A 19,578-nucleotide genomic window follows, 5' to 3' on the forward strand; every position below is an offset into this window, starting at 1 on the left:
TATATATGTGTGTGTATTTATGTATATATAATATATTTTATATTTATATATTTATATAATATATGATAATATATATTATATATAATAATATATAATAATATCTTTATATAAAATATATAAAGAACTAAAACTGTTAGAATACATCTATATAAACACCAACACAGATCACAGGTCTCTAAAATAAGTTTAAAGAACTGCCAGAGTAACTCATAAAATAGTTTCAAATGCTCCACATGCTGGTTCTTAACTTTGGTGGCCATAAGCACTGAGTTGCGTTAGAAATAATTTGTTACAAATAATTGTTCAAAGTATCAAAATTTGGATTGGTATACTTGCTGCAGAACAAACTCGAGTAGAGGTAAGATTATCTATCAACAGTACCACTGTCTCTCCCATCCTAACATTTCTTTCACAGGGGTTTTCCTTAAAGAGTGGGCCTACAATAGGGTGGCAGAAATTGCACGTGATTGTGGAGTGCTTGAGAAATACTATTCGCTACATGTTGCTGTGCAAGGAAGGCTGAGAACCACTAATTTGTAAGTGATTCCTTGACTTCGTGGTGATGTGTCCACCCTTTACAATTTACGATGCCTTGTGTTTCACATGTATGCACCATGGCCCCCCATCAATAGTAAATTCGATCTAGAAGGAAAAGCATTTATATTACACCACAAAAATCTAATAGCAGAATGACCTTCTAGGATACTTACAGGTTCCACAAATTCAAACTTCTTTCTTTCCTGGATTTCCTGAAGCTTACATACATATTCAAGAGACAGTTCATAAAAGTGCTGCCGGTTTTGCTCCACTTGGATATCTGCCTATGTTAAAGTAATAAAGGCTGGTTAAATCAGATATGGTGAGGAGAAAAACTCTTGATCATAGGTTGGCAACACTACAAGCTCTATGCCATATATGGCCCCCAGCCTGTCTCTACATAAAGTTGTACTGGAACATAGTCATGGCTACTGGTTTATGTGTCTTCTGTGCCACTTTCCTGCTACAGCAGCCAAACTTAGTTTGGGGACCTTACAGTCTATAAAAACATAAGTTTTACTATCTGACTGTGCAGAAAAAGTCTGCCAACCCCTGCACTTTATGATGAGATTGACCCTTGACCCTGAGGTTTGAGCATTAAACTGTATGGCTCTTCATGAAAAACTCACCCCAACCACAACAGACACCCAAGGTTGAATCATACACATAGAATCAAAATCGCATAAATATTATTTCCATTGACAAATCCTCTAAGAATGGAGCTGGCCTGGGAAATCTAGTCACCTCAGGACTGATGACTGACAGCAGCAGGTGAGGAAGTGGCAGTTATGGTACCACCCCAAGAATTTGGCTCTCAAATACCATATGATCCAGTAATTCCACTTCTGGGTATTAACCCAAAGGAAATAAAAAACACTGCTTTGCGAAGACATATGTATCCCTATGCTTACTGCAGCATTATTTACAGTAGCCAGGGTCTGGAAACACCCCAAGTGTCCACTGATAGATCAATGGATAAAGAAGATGTGGTACATATACATACATTGGATTATTACTCAGCCATAAAAAATATCAGATTATTTTGGGGGGGGGGGTTCATTGGCAACAACATGGATGGACTTAGAGGCTGTTATGCTAGGTGAAGTAAGTCAGACAAAGACAAATACCACATGATTTCACATATATGTAGAATTTAAAAAAAAAAAAAAAAAAAAACAAGACAAACCAAAAAGCAGAAACAGACCCACTGAAACAGAGAACTGATGGTTGCCAGAGGGGCTGGAGTGGGGGGATGGGCAAAATAGGTGAAGGGGAGAGGAGGTGTATGCTTCTGGTTATGGAATGAATAAGCCATGGGGATGAAAGGTCAGCCTAGGGAATATAGTTGATAGTATTATGACAGTGTTGTATAGTAACAGATGGTAGCTACTACACCTGTGGTGAGCACAGCATAATGTGTAGAGTTGTCAAATCCACTATGTTGTACTTGAAAGTAATGTAACACTGCGTGTTAACTATATATAATATATAATATATTTCAATTAAAGAAAAAAGAGAAGAAAAGAACCTGATTCTCAAAAGGTGGTCCAGGGCTTGAAGCCCATCTATAGGTAATCATGCTCTTAAGCCCTGAAAATGTCTCATCTGCTGAGAGTAAACAGGCACCAGATGGTCAGGAGACTGTTCCAAAAAAATAGGTTCCAGTTTATCTTGTCTAACTAGAAGGGAACTAGGGAAGAAGCAGGGTTCCAAAGAGGTACGGTAGAAAAAGAACTGTCATCCTAGAAATCATTCTTACAAGGCATCATGTATTTCTAACTTGGCCAATTTTACTTTTAAAAGTATTTATCCAGACATTTCTCCAAAGAGGATATATATATATAAATGGTAATAAGCACCTGAAAAGCTGCTCAAAATCACTAATCATTATGGAAAAACAAATACAAGATACCATCTCTCACCTATCAAAAATAAATAAATAACAACAAAACTATTTAAAAAACAGAAAATAAGTGTTGCTGAGGATGTGAAGAAATTGGAACCCTGTGCAATGTTGGTGGGAATGCAAAATGATGCAGCTGCTAGGGGAAACAGCATGGCAGTTCTCCAAAAAAATTAAAAACAGAATTATCACGATACAATAATTCCATTTCTGGGTATATACGCCTAAAAATTAAAAACAGGGACTCAAAAAGATTTATATAACCATGTTCATAGCAGTATTATTTATAACAGCTAAAAGAACAGCAGCAACCAAAGTGCCTACTAACAGATAAATGGATAAACAAAATGTGATATATATAATATTACATAGCCTCAAAAAGGAAGGAAATTCAAACACATGCTATAACATGAATGAACCCTGAGAACATTATGCTCAATGGAAATAAGTAAGTCACAAAAGGACAAATACTGTATGATTCCACTTTTATAAGGTTCCCAGAACAAATTCATAGAAACATAAAGCAGAAGTGGGGTTTATCAGGAGCTGGGGGTAGGGAGCTGGGGAAGGAGTATTCAATGGATACAGAGTTTCAGTATTTGGAAATGAAAAGAGGTCTAGGTATGGAATGTCAAATGTCATGGTGGTTGCACAACAGTGTGAATATATGATACATGGAATAAAGTGCAACGTTTCTAAATCCCTCAGAATTTCCTGAGTGACGGGGAGTATCTTTCTTATCTACATAAAGAGCCCCCCTGGAGCAAACTGGAGTTTATGTTACTGAGGGCTTTAGGGTGGGGCCTCCAGATAGCACCATAAAGCCCAAGTGATTAGAAGGCTGGAACTTTCAGTACTGCCCACTGACCTCTGGCAGTGGGTAGAGGGAGGGGCACTTCAAACTAAGCTCTGTAAAAACTCTTGAACTTCCACATGGGTGACCACATGCCAGTGCCCAGAGAGTGACACAGGGATGAAGTTTCTGTGCTTGGGACCCTTCCAGACCCCACCCTACGTGGCTACTCATCTGTATCTTTTATATTATTCTTTATGATAAATTAGTAAACACAACTAAATGTTTTATCACAGTTCTGTGAAATAACATTAAGACTGTATTTTTTTACTATACAAAAGTGACTTTTTTGTTTTTTAAAGATTTTATTTATTTATTCATGAGAGACACAGACAGAGAGGCAGAGACACAGGCAGAGGGAGAAGCAGGCTCCATGTAGGGAGCCTGATGTGGGACTCGATCCCGGGCCTCCAGGATCAGGCCCTGGGTTGAAGGCGGCGCTAAACCGCTGAGCCACCTGGGCTGCCCACAAAGTGACTTTGTTTTTAAACAAATTTCTGTTTGATCATCATCTGATTTCTGGCCATTCTTGCTATAAATACGTATAATAAGAATAGACAATTCTCAGGCAAAGTTATTCAAACAATCTACTTCTCTAGTCATAGGTACTGAAATATAATCATTCGATTACTCAAAAAGCAAAAATATACTTTAAAAATTAACAGAAATAGATTTTTCTCAAAGGTCTGATACTTGTTCTAGTGCAAATATTAATTAGAACTTAGGGATGTGGATGGAAGTAGAAGCTATTGTGCCCAATAAATGTAGAGCTATATCTAATGGTCCTACCAGAAGTACCAAATAGCCAACTTGGTTGTCTGCCACAGTCGTTTCTTGCTATTTTCATTAGAAACAAGGAGAAGGAATGATACAAGTTTCTATGCCTTTGTTCAGTACCTTCTCAGCAACCTTCATAAACCTCTTAAATACTTCAATTCAGTTTACTGAAGATGAGAAATACATAAGCCAATGCCAACGTCAATGAAGATCTAAACCTAACGTTTTCCTTTTAGAGTGCCCCCCCCCCCCCCCCCCCGCCGCCTCCAGTGAAGGCCGTCACACTTGTAATAGAGAGCTGTTTCAAGGGACGCCCGGGTGGCTCAGTGGTTGAGCACCTGCCTTCGGCCCAAGTGATCCTGGAGACCCGGGATCAAGTCCCACATTGGGCTCCCTGCATGGAGCCTGCTTCTCTCTCTGCCTCTCTCTCTCGCTCTGTGTCTCTCATGAATAAATAAAATATTTTTTAAAGATTTATTTATTTTTATTTATGATAGACACAGAGCAAAAGAGAGAGGCAGAGACACAGGTGGAGGGAGAAGCAGGCTCCATGCCAGGAGCCGGACGCGGGACTCAATCCCGGGACTCCCAGATCGTGCCCTGGGCTGAAGGCAGGCACCAAACCACTGAGCCACCCAGGGATCCCCTAAAATATTTTTTTTAAAAAAAGAAAGAAAGAGGTTTCGAGCAGGAGTGTGTATGTTTGTAAGGGGCAAACAGCAAGGAAGGACAGAATATACAATTTAAATGAAACTAAAATCATTCATCTCGAGGGTCTCTTCAAATTCCTTGACCTGAAGTTTGATTATCTCTGGGAATGATGAATTAATGAAGCCCTAGCTCACCGTACAAGCATCTTCACACGTCTTCATTCGTAAACAGTTATTAAGGGCCTACTCCCTGACTAGCTCTGTTCTAGATGTAAAAAAGACTGAATACTGAATAAAATAACGTTGTTGCCTTCAAGGAGCTCACATGCTAGTGCAAGAAGCCATGTAACAACCAAATATATAGTATGTCAAATGTTCGTAAGAGTATGAAAAAATCAAAGCAGCATAAGGGGGACACGTTAAATAAGATGGTAAGGTAAACTCTGAGTGGAGAGTATCTGAGGTACTTGGAGGAGTGAGGCATGTGAGTCTGGGCTGGAAAAGTACCAGGCAGGAAGGACAACAAAAGCAAAGGCCCAGAGCAGAGTATGCCTGTCCCAGGCCAGTTAGAGCACAGCAGCAGCCCGTGTGGGTGTGAGGACAGGAGGGTAGGCCCTGAGCCTCTGGATGCAGCTATTAGGGAGGGTCTGGGGAAGAGAAGCAACATAAAGGCTCCTTCTGCTTGCTGTACAGAATATAAACCAGGAATACTTACTTACTTACTTACTTACTTACTTACTTACTTACTTACTAAATAAATAAATAAATAAATAAATAAATAAATCAACCAACCAACCAACCAACCAACCAACCAGGAATACATTGGTGGGAGCAGGGAAACCAATTAAGAGTCCTTAACGACAATCAGTCTGACAGTGGCCAGCAGCATGGGCCAGGGTGATGGTGGTGGGGGTCAGAAGTTGCGATACCTTGAGAATATTCTGAAGCTAAGGAAGACATGCAGACAAACTAGGTGTGGGGCAGGAGAAGGGCCAAGGATGGCCGTAAAGATTTTGCCTGAGTAACAGCTCGAACAAAAAACATAATTAGATAGTCAAGTGGAGATGGAAATTTACTTGCAGCATGAAAACTCTTTTCAGAATACCTGAAAAGGGAGATAAGGGGAGAAGACAGGTAGAAAGCCGCTGGCATAAAGAAAGAATAAAAACAACAGCTGTCATTTCAAAATGGAGAGAGGGGAGGAGATGGGGAGCATGTGGAACAACGATGGTTTTCTACATAATATGGAACAAGAAGAAAGGGGACCCCTACTGTATTGTCTTGAAGATTAAGTGGTATAAAAGCTCCCTTCTCTTTTATAAACTGTCAAATGCCTTCCAAATGTCAGTCAAACTTTGTAAAGAGGAAAAAGCAAATGTGACATGTGGGGAATGTCAAAATGACCCCACACACAACAGGGCGTGCAACTACATATCCGGCATTTAAATATATTGGAGCCAAAGTTGTTAGTGTCATTTTGATGATACTTTAGTACATGTATATTATAGTGGTATATTACACTCAGATTCTTTATCAGTTTAAAGATAAACAAATGAGAAAAACATCACACTTTATGGAACAAGTCAACAGCTGCAAAACAGCATTGTTTTTAATGAAAACATATGTTCCAAATTGGAAATCACTGAATTTCCACTCAAGTGTGTGAGTGAGAAAACACAAGTACTAGGGAATTTAGAAAAGAAAAGACAAAATGAGAGATAAGATATAAATTCCTTTCTCCTAACACACTGCTCCCTCAAAAAGAAAAAAAAAATGAGTCTATTAACACAAGTAAAATAGATCTCTCTTTCCAATGAATCTGAACCTCTGAATCTTCAGTGTTAAATAAGATTAATGCTGCCTTCACATAAAAGCAAAATCGTAGATGAGCTTATTAAATTCAATTCATTTCTTCAAAAAAAATCTTGAAAGCCAATTAATGAATCTTTTCCTGAAAATAATATATCTGTTCTTTGGTAATACTGGATAAAACTGTTCCTGTGAAAATATACTCAGAACCAAAAATGTTAATGCTATGAATCTATACTGAATTAATCACCATAAGATGAATTCATTATTTCGTGTCTTGTTCATTATGATACTGTTCATTTTTTTCATCCCTAATAATCTTAGATGAAAAGTTCACAAAAGGAAAGCACATTTTAAAAAGAAAACGCAGGCACTGCTTATTGAACTTTAGAAACAAACAGAATAGTAAAAATACCTCTTGTAAATGGGAGTCTTTCTTTTTGGCTGATAAATTCAAATGTTTATCAATTAGACTATAGTTCTTTTCTGTCTCTTTGTCAAACTTCTTTTTTTCTTCCTACAAGACAAAAAAAAACACACAGAAAACTATGATTAAACAGGGGGAAGATGCATTTATACAGTTTATCTACTGGGAAGCTCAAAAGAGGATTAATATGTAAAAATAAAGTACTACTAAGTGTAATAAAGTTATCTGAAAAATCTATCTGTACCCAAGCCACTGCGTATTAATCATCAAAACAGGACAGAAAGGTCATATTTCTTTTTTTCCTTTCATGGGCTTTTTACGGAGCACGGTATTTGTCAATACTTACACTTAGTATTTAGAAGGAATGCCATGTCACTTGTCCCTCATTGAAAGAAATAATAAAAAGAACACAGGCTTAAAACAGCAAACTTGTGCAGATTTTGGCAAAGAAATGGGATTCTTTTAAAACTGAGTAAATTTTGGTCTAGATAAAAAAAAAATCATCATCATCATCATTATCACAACTGGGAGGGCGGGGGAAACAATGAGAATGATCTTCCTTAATTGTTCAGTGGGAATTTAACAATAAGACCCTCTGATCAGAAACATCATCTCCTTTCCCAAACCTTCACCGTGATTTCTGTAATGCTATTGAAAATAAGTTCTCAATAGGTCAACAGGGCCTAAAGCCACTGACATCTTTGTACTGAGACTCTTTGGTGAGCATTACAAACATTTATTTCTCAGGTACTGCCTAGCACTAGCATTTGCTTTTCTTTTGCTATAGAAGCTTTTTGAGAAAACAAGTATCCTAACTGTTAAATACAGAAAAGACAGACTATCTCCCCTAACACTGCCTGCCAATTTAAGCGGATTTTTAATAAACATTTCTGAGCACCAATGAGAGCACACTATGTCCTCATACTGTCAAAATGTTTCCATTTACTTCAAATTCTCCCTAACTCTCCAAGGGCTCCTAGAAAGGAACATTCTCTTCCCTATTTTTCAACTTCTACCTTCTAAAGCAAAAATAATCTTTTCTGATACGATCTTTTTCCTATTAGGCAAAGAGACTGAACAAAGCATATAAAGTCTTTTCTTCACATTTATCATTAGTTTTTTCACAACATGGGACTATAAACCATTGCTTTGTGGGAATCTAGGACAGAGCCTTCATCGGCTCCTCTAAAGACCCTGAAATCATCCCACAGTGAGGGAGGATAGGCAGTCTCAGGAATGGACATTTCTTCCCATTTCTATTCCAAGTTTAATTACAAACTAGCTGCACAACTTAGAAAAAAACAAAAATTTAACAACACAACCTAAGTATGTTCTCTTACAGAAAAGATCAGGGATTTTTTTTGTACTAGATCCTTCTTTGATCCAGTCCTAAAATTCTATGATCCTATGGTTCACCTACGTGTGACAACAGGCACACTTTTGTTGAAACAGAAGCACTTTTTCTTTATGCTCTTAATTTACAACTATTAAAAAAAAAGTTTAAGGCATTTATATGTGGTTACTCTCTCTTCCGTTTTTATTACTACATTCTTCATCAACTATTTTGGTGGCTAACAAAAAAATAACATAAAACAAGCATATAACCACCATTTCAGAATCTCCACTATTTTAAAAAGTCAGTATGGTGGCATGCATACTGGGTTAGGTGTGAGAAGACAGGTTTTGGTCCCTGCCACACTTTCTTTCTACTGTGACTCTGCACCAGCATCACAGGGTTTTCTGAGCATCTGCATCTCGGGTTCAAACAATACAGGAAGAGAAGTCCCACCGCTGCATTCACCACAAGAGGACCACAAAGCAGGATCATATAGTAAAAAAACATTCCCTATCCTTGCAGATTCGTACTTACCAGGAATACTGAATATATTTGTACTCATTTGATTTCATCTGAATCACAGAATGGGACAAAGGAAGCAGTGATGCTAAAATCAGCAGTCAAAACACCCAGCACACTCAGCAGTTCCATGAGATTTGTAAGTTAACATGTGGGTAAAGTTGAGAATGAAAGAAAGCAGGGTACCAAAAGGCTCTGTGAAGAAGGAATTCAGCCAAGAAACAACATTCCACCCACCAACAGAGTGGAAATGCATTCGTTTACACATGGTATGGCATTATACAAATGCTGTTTTGTTTTTAAACCTGAAGACTTAAATTATTATTTCTTCTTGCATTTGTTGTCAATGCCATTATAGAATATAATTCTGTTTCTTTGTGCTCATATGGCTTTTGTGCAGAAATAATGTGAATTTTAAAACGGACTGTGTTCAAGTAGCATCTGATAAAGAACAGTAGTTTTTCTCCAACACTGGTCTATCAAATAGATATACACACATATATATACATATATATATATACACATATGTATATACACACATATATATATACACATATATATACCCACACACACACAAATTGAGTGACTTATAACAAAAGGTTCTATGAAACATCAAATTAAATACAATGAAAAGTTCTTTTATTAAACAGCAGTACAAATTCACATAAGTCTGAGCCAGATAGTAATATAAAGAATAAGCAAGAGAGAAGTAGAACTCATTAAGTAGAGGTGGGGGCAATGGTAAACCAGACAGTCCATCCATTCTAGAGGGTAAGGTGGCCACATCATGGCTCCCGCAGATTTTTACTATGTGGTAATATAGGCCAGTATACAAGCCATGTCCTCTGATTTTTCTAGAACAGCTGAAAAATCCAATGATTTTTATATGGAAGCCAAACAAAATTATGTTTATAGGTTAAATATGATTCACTGAAAGTCAGCTCCTAATCTCTTACAAAACCACCCATACCCCACCCCCAAAAAAAGGTAAAGAATAGCTACTATTTAAAATAGTGTAGGGCAGCCCCGGTAGCTCAGCAGTTTAGCGTCACCTACAGTTCAGGGCGTGATCCTGGAGCCCGGGGATCGAGTCCCAAGTCGGGCTTCCTGCCTGGAGCCTGCTTCTCCCTCTGCCTGTGTCTCTGCCTCTCTCTCTCTCTCTCTCTGTGTGTGTGTCTTTCATGCATAAGTAAATAAATAAAATCTTTAAAATAAAAAATAAAAGAAATAAAATAAAGAAAAGAAAAGAAATGAAATGAAATAGTGTAACCAAATAAGATGTATGCTATATAAATGATAAAGGAAGTTCAGAAACCTAAGAAACAAAACTTAAGTAATGAGGTCTTTTGAATACATTAGAATATATGTGTGTGTGTGTGTATATATATACGTGTGTGTATATATATCTATATATATTCTAACATATATAGAATATATAGTAATATATATATTCTACATATAATACATATATATTTTTTAAGGTCTTACCATAAATCACTGGGTTAAAAAATATTATTCAGCCAATGGTGTTGATATAATTAGTTAACTACTTGGAAACTGAGACCCATTGCTCATATCAAAATTAATTCGAGATGGATTTGACAAGTCACCAGTAAAAAATGAAGCCATTAAGAAAAAAAAAGTTTCATCAGATCTCAGAACAGAGGCATGCTTTTTGAGCAAAAAAGAAACAAGAGAAACCATAAGAACATCTAGATATCAAAAAAATAAAAATAAAAATAAACAAGCAAAAAGGCCAAAAACAAAGCAGGGAGAACATAGAGTTAATGTATAAGAAAAGAAGCAAATATTCCTAATGCGTAAAACATTCTTAAGATTAAGCAATTTTTTTTTGCTAAAAATGACATATTAGTATTTCTGTTAAAAATGATAAGGAACATATACAGAATTCACAAAAACTTGAACATTACTGTGAATTATCCACATTTCTTTAGGATACTAGAATTTTTTTGTTTTGTTTTGGAAGAAGTTGGGGGAGTAGTTTTTAAAGTTCCCAGATGATTTTTTTTTAATGTTTTGGTTATTTTACAAATCTCCTGGGATAAGGAAATGAAAAGGCTTCTTTTACAACTATAAACATTAAATAACAGGCATGAGAACTAGATACTTTCTTGGAGATTCCAAATCTTCCTCCTTTATTTAAGTAAGAAGATGAGTGTAATCTCACACATTCAAGAAACAAGATGCCTACACATGTAAAATGCTAGCAGGACACCTTCTCAAATGCAATCGTGTTGTCCAAGCCAATCAGGGTTTTGAGAGCCCTGTTCTTACCCTCCCCTGTCTACCAACACATCCTACAAGTCCAGGTGAAACACCACCTCTTCCATGAAGCACCCCCTACCACTCAGTGGCATAAAAGCAGCACCCTCTCTTAATTCTCACACCAAGTGTCACCTATCCCTGCCCGACAATTCATTTACCTTATTCAACTCCACTGTCTCCCTTTTCATAAAGTCCCTTCTGCCTATCCAAAGACATGAGAATTCAGCTTTCTCCCCTCAGAATCTAACAACAGACACCACACCCAAGAGACATCCATCAGAGGATGAGAGAAAGGAGAAGCCCATGGTTGCAATGCCACCAACAAGGACAAAGGTGACAGGCACCCTGGGGTCCTGTGCACTTGCTTCATTCAGAGTCACCTATCCATTACTGCCTCAGCACTACTTGGCCAGAAGGGTCATAAGCCACAGTACTGTGGCACATTATCTCTGAAGCTTACATTCAGAGAGTGGACCAAAATCTGAACAATTTTCATTTGGCAAGTTGATGCAGCACAAGCCATAAATGGGATAATAAAATAAATTGCAACTATGTATGTTAGGCCCTACTCTAGACATGGGAAACACACCATCAAGCTCATTGACTCCTCACAAAAACCTTCTGAGGCAGGGGTCATTCGTCTCACTTTAAAGACCAAGAAATTGAGAGCTAGAGGCCATAAGTAACTTGCCCTGAATCACGGAGCTAGCTGAGGGGCAGAATTGGGATTCAAACCAGAAAGAATCAGTTCTTCCAGAAAGACTTGCCTGATACTCCAGAAATGAGATAATAGGGAATGTTCCAGAGCACCTAAGCCTACCCCCAATTATACACTTTTTAGTGTATTTTTATGGCTTTTTTTTACTTGACATCCTCCCCTCCTCCAGAGTTGCAGACTTCTCGAAGGCCCACCAGCCAGTGTTTTTTTTTGTTTTTTTTTTTTTTAATTTTTTATGATAGTCACAGAGAGAGAGAGAGAGGCAGAGACACAGGCAGAGGGAGAAGCAGGCTCCATGCACCGGGAGCCCGACGCAGGACTCGATCCTGGGTCTCCAGGATCGTGCCCTGGGCCAAAGGCAGGCGCCAAACCACTGCACCACCCAGGGATCCCCAGCCAGTGTTTTAATTCACAGTTGCACCCCAGGACCTCTTGCCATATGACAGGCACTAGTAAATGTTTTATAGCTAAAACGAAGGATATATAATTAATTTTTTTCTATTTTATCAAACATAATTTGAGAAATTATTTTAAAAGATTTGCTTTTTATCTGCATTTTGTAGTCATTTACGGATTCCTGGGAAATCAGGTTTTTATTAAATATTTAGTCATCAGATATAGTCTTAGAAATATAAAAGATGTTTGGCATGAGGGTGAGCGAATGGCTGAGGCACCAAATTGTAATACATGAAACTAACATCTTTTTCAACCCTTCTGGTTCAATTTTTTATTCTGTGGAATAAAATGGTAATTGGCTCTTTCTAAACTAGCATTTGAATAGACTCTATTATCAATATAGTGTAGTTGCCTCTATTTGTATCTGCAGGCTGCCACCTGCTTGAAGCCACATTTTCATTACTGGATTGCTCAAATATATCTAAAAGAGCAATTTTAAATTCTCCTGATGTACATCTTAGCAAGTTGTGGCATTTCTTGGAGATTTTATGCAACAGACTAAGTTCCTACATTGTTCGGGACCCGTACTAGTCTCCTGTGGCTAATTCGACATGTAATGGGCAGTGGCTATGGATAAAGTGTTGTGCACACTCTGGGAATAAGTGACAAGCCCCAGGGTAGGGGAAAGAGTGCAGAGGAAGTAACAGCTGAGCTAGTCCCTGAAGGGAACTCTGAGTAGCCACCTCATGTGACAAGTGACAGAAGGATCGGTGTCCTGCCACAGGAAATGGAATTTTTCCAATACAGAGGAGAAGCTGGCAAGCATGGAAAAAATCAGCAGAACCTCCAAGAACAGAGGAATAAGCCCAAACCAGACAAATAAGGATGGAAGGAGAACAAATCCAGAGGCAAACAGTAGAAAAGAATACCTCAGGGCTTTTAAAAAGCCCAACTTGCAAAAACCACCTCGCAGTTCAGATCACATGAAAACAACAACTTAAATGTGTCACTGGGATTCTGGAAACCGGAGAAACCAAAACTAAAAAGAACGGAAAGAGGTCTAGTGGAAAAGTAGACAGCAGGACCTGCCAGGTGGGGAAAGACAAGAGAAAGAAAAGATCGACATTCTGACAAGGATGTATTAAACAGTCTGCTTTGGTCAACTTTCAAGGGCATTTGTTTTTAAAATCCCCACATGAAAACTACTTTATTCTGGTTTTGTCTTCTTTAAAAAAAAAAAAAAAGACCTTTAACCTAAGAGAATAAACTTCTTCTTAAGTATCCCAGTTAACCAGTGAAACAAAAATATGTTTGTCAAAACGTTATTAAATACTTAGGAAACACAGATAGAGAAAACCAAGTATCCAGGTTACAAACCCTCCCTAGGTTCTTCTAGAATTATCAGTAGAATAGGTTATTTATTAGATACCCTTATATATTAACACAGTGTAGAGGCTAGCAAAAATTAAAGGAAAGCACAGCCTTGTCTCTGAAACACCTAATTATCTAATGAAAGAGACAGGTGCTTATGTAGCACTAGATCACCTGGAAAATCACCTTTCTCTACTCTTTATCAGAATATATAAAACTGTCAGTAAAGGGATGCCTGGGTGGCTCAGTAGTTGAGCGTCTGCCTTTGGCTCAGGGTGTGATCCCGGGGTCCAGGATCGAGTTCTGCATCGGGCTCCCCTCAGGGAGCCTCTCTGCCTCTGTCTCTGCCTCTCTCTTTCTGTGTCTCTCATGAATAAATAAATAAAATCTTTAAAAAGAAAGAAATTAAGTTTCAGAGGGAGAAGGAGTCAATCAATAGAAAATTCGAGGTCAGAATTTTTTTAAAAACCCAGCAGGGGACCTCCTGGCTTACTCAATTGGTAGAGCATAATCTTGAAGGGTCTGGAATTCAAGCCCCATGTTGGGCATGGAGCCCACTTAAGTAAGTAAACAAATAAATAAACAAACAAACAAAAAAAAAAAAAAACAAAAACAAAAAAAGGCAGATGGCAAATAAAAATACAATATATGAATTCTTATTCATTTTTCATTCCCATAATATATCCTCACCCCCCAATACCTTTATCCAATCAAAATAAGAAAAATAAGTAATGGACACTGTTTACATTCCACACCTGCCAATGAAGTATAAAAAAAAAAGAAAGAACCAAGAAAGATGTTCAAGATTTAAAACAATCATAAACTACAAAGTCAAGCAGCCAGATCCCCAGATCTCTCATTTTACGGATAAGGAACTAAAGCCAATTACTTGCCCAAGGTCACAGGTGTGAAAGCAGACCTTCAGTGCCCTACTGCAAAGCCAGAAGACACAGTCAGCTTCATGCAGTCAGCAAACAATCCCAGGAAGAGGACCTGGAGTTTACCCCCCATAACCCATCTCAAAACACAGCCCTTCTTAAAAATGGTAAAATACTATGCCAAAAGGAAGCATCTAGTATTTTAACAAGTCACTTAAAGGAGAAATGATTCTATAAATAGCAACTAAAAAGCTGGCATTCCTTGAGTCCGTCGGTATAGCTATAGCCATTTAAACCACAATATTTATTTGTACAAAAAGATTTTAGTATTTTGTTTAGGAAGATAAAGGGAAAAAAAAAACACATTATCTCCCCAAGCCACGTTGGGGGAAAAATACAAATATAAAAACTCTCTTCTCTACCTAAAATTGATGTTATTCTCTTCTGGGCCAAGCCAAAAATAGTCAACACATGAATGTTACTTTTTGTCCCTCAAGAGAATGCACAAAATTCAGGAAAGGTTGGTAGAAATTATTTCTCTGGGATAATTTCAAAGCTCCATTCACAAACTTTAGAAGTTGCTAAATATATCCCAGGCTCCCTGTGGTCAAGTCACCACATTATTCCCAGAAATCCTGGCTAACTCCCAGATCCCAGATCGTTGAGTGCAGGTTGTGGGTCACTCATCTTTGAACCCTCAACACCTATAACAATACTGGCACATGACAGCAGCTCAATAAATTTGTGTTCAATTGAAGGAAATTTCGTCCCAAAAACCTCACAATATTCTCTTCTTAGTTTCAATGGCATCATGGTGTAGCAGTGTTTTCTAATCTTAACCCTTCACATAACACTACCCTCCTCCACAAAATTGAGGCATACAGTGACATAACTGTACTCCCTACAGAGGTAAGCTGTGCCTTTTTCGTCTTTTTTGAGGGAATGGGCTGTTTGGTTAAGGAGATTTTCAAGACTCTATGTGGGAAGGTATAGCCAAAGATTACTAAAGCTTTTACTATCCTGCCCAGGTGTTTTTTGTTTTGTTTACAATTTCGTAGTGCCCAAAAGGGGAAGAAAGCACATTTAAAACATAAAACAACAGATGGTTTACTCCAGCATCTCCTTCAGAGCTGCCAAATGTGAACACACAGTATACACTGAAGTAGCAGAGGCACCTCCATCTTCCATTTACAAGGACACGCAAATTAGGCACAAACCTTTACAGCTCCAAGTTGTTCTTTTCTGAATTTTTCCAAGGGTTTAATCAGGGTTTCAGTTACACTTAATGCCTAGAGATCAAGAATGATAACAAAAGAACATGGTATTAGGTTTCCCAAAAGGAAAAAAAAAATCAGTATTTCATTTCCCTCTTCCACCCCACCCAGAAATAAAATAAACAACATATTTTAACTACCTTATCTCACCCTGCCAATGCAACCATTAAATCACTTCTAAATTTATTAACACACTACATCTCCATAAATATTTTCAGGGAAGAGGAGGTGGGGCAAACTGCCAGTGAAATGTGCAGCTCTTTCTTCAGGGAAATAGCATGCGGGTTGTCTTTAAACAACAAAGCGGTCCTATCATATTCATTAACAGAACACTTCTGTTTGAGATTTTTTTCCCTCCCCCTCCTCAGAAATTTACAAGTCAATTACATTCCTTTATTAGTTATCAGACTACATTATGCAAAGAGCTAGGTTTGTGGCTGCAAGTTTAAATACACTCAATCTTACTGAAAATTCCTTGTGAGGATTTAAGGTCTATCAGCAGAGTCACTGGAGCTCACAACAAAGTAAATACTGGGCATGCTGGCAAACAGTACAGATGGGGAAGGTCAACAGACAGGAGCCACACACAGACTTAAACCACAACTGCACTCATTCTTATAACGGCTGGTTTGGGGCTTTTCGTTTTAAGACAGAATATACAACAAACAATGTTGAAAATACAAACAAGGGACGCCTGGGTGGCTCAGTGGTTGAGAGTCTGCCTTTGGCTCAGGGCATGATCCCGGAGTACCAGGATCTGTGGAGTCCCACATCGGGCTCCCTGCATGGAGCCTGCTTCTCCCTCTGCCTCTCTTTCTCTGTGTCACTCATGAATAAGTATATAAAATCTTTAAAAAAGAAAAAAGAAAATACAAACAAAAGGGAACAATTACCCAAGGAAAATGCACTTACTAATATGCAGGTGAGTATGGTTTTCTCACCGTTTATTTCCAGGAGATCAGAAATATCCAGAATAGAAAAGGAAACTTCAAAATAATTTACAACAATGTGTCATTCCGCTTTAAGTTATAGAAAGTAAGTGACTTAAAAACGGAAAGGACTCTGGGGCACCTGGGTGGCTCAGTTGGTTAAGCATCTGCCTTCAGCCCAGGTCAAGATCTCAGCCCTGAGTCTGGCTCAGGGCATCTGCTTCTCCCTCTCCCTCTCTCTCTGCCCCTCATCTCCCTCATGCTCTCTTGCTCTCTTTCACATAAGTAAATAAATAAAATCTTTTAAAAAAATTCTTGAAAAAAGGAGGAAAAAGCTCTCTCAAAGAAATAAAATCTTTTAAAAAAATTCTAAAAAAAAAATAAATAAAAGGAAAAGAAAGGATTCTGAATTTAACCAAAGACCCCTTTGCAATGGTCTCTTGCAAAGAGACCATTCATACTGAGAGGTAGGGAATCCTCAGAAAAGTGACTATACCTACTTGAGATGCCTAAAGGTTGAACTCTCCTCCCTGGACCAGAAACTAGGTTTTAGTCACTCTCACCCTGACAATTTGTCACTTAAGTTTCAAGATGCTGGGGCAACAGGGAACTAAAAGAATTAAGAGCAACAACTAGTCAAGGGAAAGGGATCATTTTCAAAATGTGTTAATTTTATCCTCTCTACATTGTTGACCATGTGACCTACCAAAATGGCAAACCAGAAAATTTTTTGTGCTAAAGAACAGAGCCAGGACAAAGCACATTCCACGAAGCCCAATCGCTCAGAACAATTTGGAATGCTTCCAGCAGATAGGAGGGGTTCCACCATACATTTTTAAAGTGATCCCAACTCCCAACACAACATCTCAAAATAATTTAAGGCATACTTCTATTAGCATCAGTGTCACTGCCCAGGCTTCCACATCTGGATTAGCCTGCTCACTGTCCTGAATACACCTACATATAAACACACACACACACACACACACACACACACACACACACACACACCCTCCATGGTGGCTGGCCCACTCAAGACAAAAAGTTAACCCAGGATGACATGCTGAGAACACAGAGGCTAATAACTGTTCACAAAAGACAGGAGCAGAGATTCACAATTATGCATGAGTCCAACTTTAACCAACACACAACACTGCAATAAAGGTACCAAACAGGGACTTCCCCATTCCAAGCAGCCATCTCAATAAACTTGTATTTCATGAGACAAATATTTGCTGAGCATTCAGCACCAGGGGCTGGAGACATAATTACAAACAAAATTAGTACAGTCCCTGCCTTCCTGGAACTTACTGTCTAGCATGGGAGATACAGGATACTCACATGAACACGTAAGTAAATGTGTAACTGCAAATTCTAGTAATCCCATCAAGTGGAGAAAAGTAGGGCTAAGGTGAAGAATTTATTGGAGGATTTATAAGCAAAAAAAACTTCTAGGGAGACCTCCATCAAAGAAATGACATTGAAGCTCAGATCTGAAAGTTATGAAGAAAACAGGGGTGCAGAGAGCAAGGGAAATGGTTTCCAGCCTGAAATCAGCAGAGGAAAAGGCCTAAGGTAAGGAATTTGTGTTTGACAGTAACTAGCAAGAGTCCAATGTGGCTGGGGGCATAAAGAACAAAGAAGTGAATGGAAAGGGAGGAGTAAAAACCAGCAGAACAGTCAAGGCCCTGTGCACCCAGGGGGAGTTCTTTTATTTGGGGCATGATGAAAGCCACTGGGAGGGTTTTAAGCAGGGCACTAATACAATGATTATTTAGATCTTTTAAAGATTTCCCTGGCCTCTCTGAGAAAAAGAGATTAGAGGTGAGGAAAATTGGAAAGAGAAAGACTCGCTAGGAGGCTTCTAGAATGGCATATGCAAGAGAGGATGGGGAGGTTGGAATAAGGTCATGATAACAAAAAATAGAAAGAGGACCATTTTCAGAGATATTGTCAGGTAGACTCAAAGTACCTGGTGAGAGACTGAATGTGGGAAAAGGGGGGTGTTTCTAGGATCACTCCCAGATTTCTGGCATGAGCAAATGTATATGTAAGAATATTATTTACTGAAGTAGGACAATTTTGAGGAAAAGCAGCTGGAAGCAAGCACTAAGGGGCTGTGTTAAATCGGAGATTGTAGAAGACACCCAGAAGACAGTAAAACATCTAAATGCCCACATGAAGTATCCATAAAAGATGGTTCAAAATCTCTAATGTGGGAGGAGATGATCTGCTGCCCATGCATGGGTTTGGACCTGTCACAGAAGTAGTCATCCTTTCCTCCCTTGTAACAGGAAGTAAGAACACAAGGATCAGTACAAAAGGGTGTGCAGGTTTCATGAAGAGAGGCCACGGGGACTTGCTACCTGATGGTTATTTTTTCTATGAAGTACAAGGCAAGGTTACTTATGAGAGAGTTTGGGCATGGGTGGGGGTGAGGGGCACTCAGTCAGGTAACCATCTGCCTTTGGCTCAGGTCATGATCCCGGAGTCCTGGGATGGAGACCCACATCAGGCTCTCTGCTCAGCGGGAGGTCTCCTCCTCCCTCTCCCTCTATCCCTCCCCCTGCACATGCTCTCTCTCTATGTCAAATAAATACAATCTTTAAAAAAGAGAGAGAGAGAGAGAGAGTTTGCACATGGGAAAAAGTTTGAATAGAGAGGAAAATGAAGGAAAGAATCATGACAAACAGTGAGCAGACCACTTCCTAGGGAACACAAACATTCCTAGGCAGGCCTGCAGGCTCTTTGAGAAAAGCAAACAGGAGTTTGTGAAGACATCCATCTGCCACATTCTGAGATTTTCTCTAGAGACACAGGGAGTAGGTGAGCAGTGAGGTTCATCTTGGGTAAGAGTGTTTGCAGAAGATGTACACTCATCAGCATAATGTCGCTGTGGTGTGCACAGCACAGGC

The 19,578-nt window shown here is 38.7% G+C and overlaps 1 protein-coding gene across 3 annotated transcripts in view; it reads right to left on the reverse strand.

Annotated features, from left to right (window-relative positions):
* Positions 1 to 19,578, reverse strand: part of ARHGAP10 (Rho GTPase activating protein 10) — a 316,242-nt gene that overhangs the window by 192,318 nt on the left and 104,346 nt on the right. For all 3 annotated transcript variants that reach the window (XM_041739031.1, XM_041739029.1, XM_041739030.1), the window contains exons 4-6: positions 15,678 to 15,749; positions 6,945 to 7,046; positions 711 to 821 (exon numbers count right to left, since the gene is read on the reverse strand). In XM_041739031.1, the coding sequence (XP_041594965.1) occupies positions 711 to 821; positions 6,945 to 7,046; positions 15,678 to 15,749 (285 nt within the window). The remainder of the gene's footprint in view (positions 1 to 710; positions 822 to 6,944; positions 7,047 to 15,677; positions 15,750 to 19,578) is intronic.

Source organism: Vulpes lagopus, chromosome 23 (assembly GCF_018345385.1).
Source record: "Vulpes lagopus strain Blue_001 chromosome 23, ASM1834538v1, whole genome shotgun sequence".
Lineage (NCBI taxonomy): Eukaryota > Metazoa > Chordata > Mammalia > Carnivora > Canidae > Vulpes > Vulpes lagopus.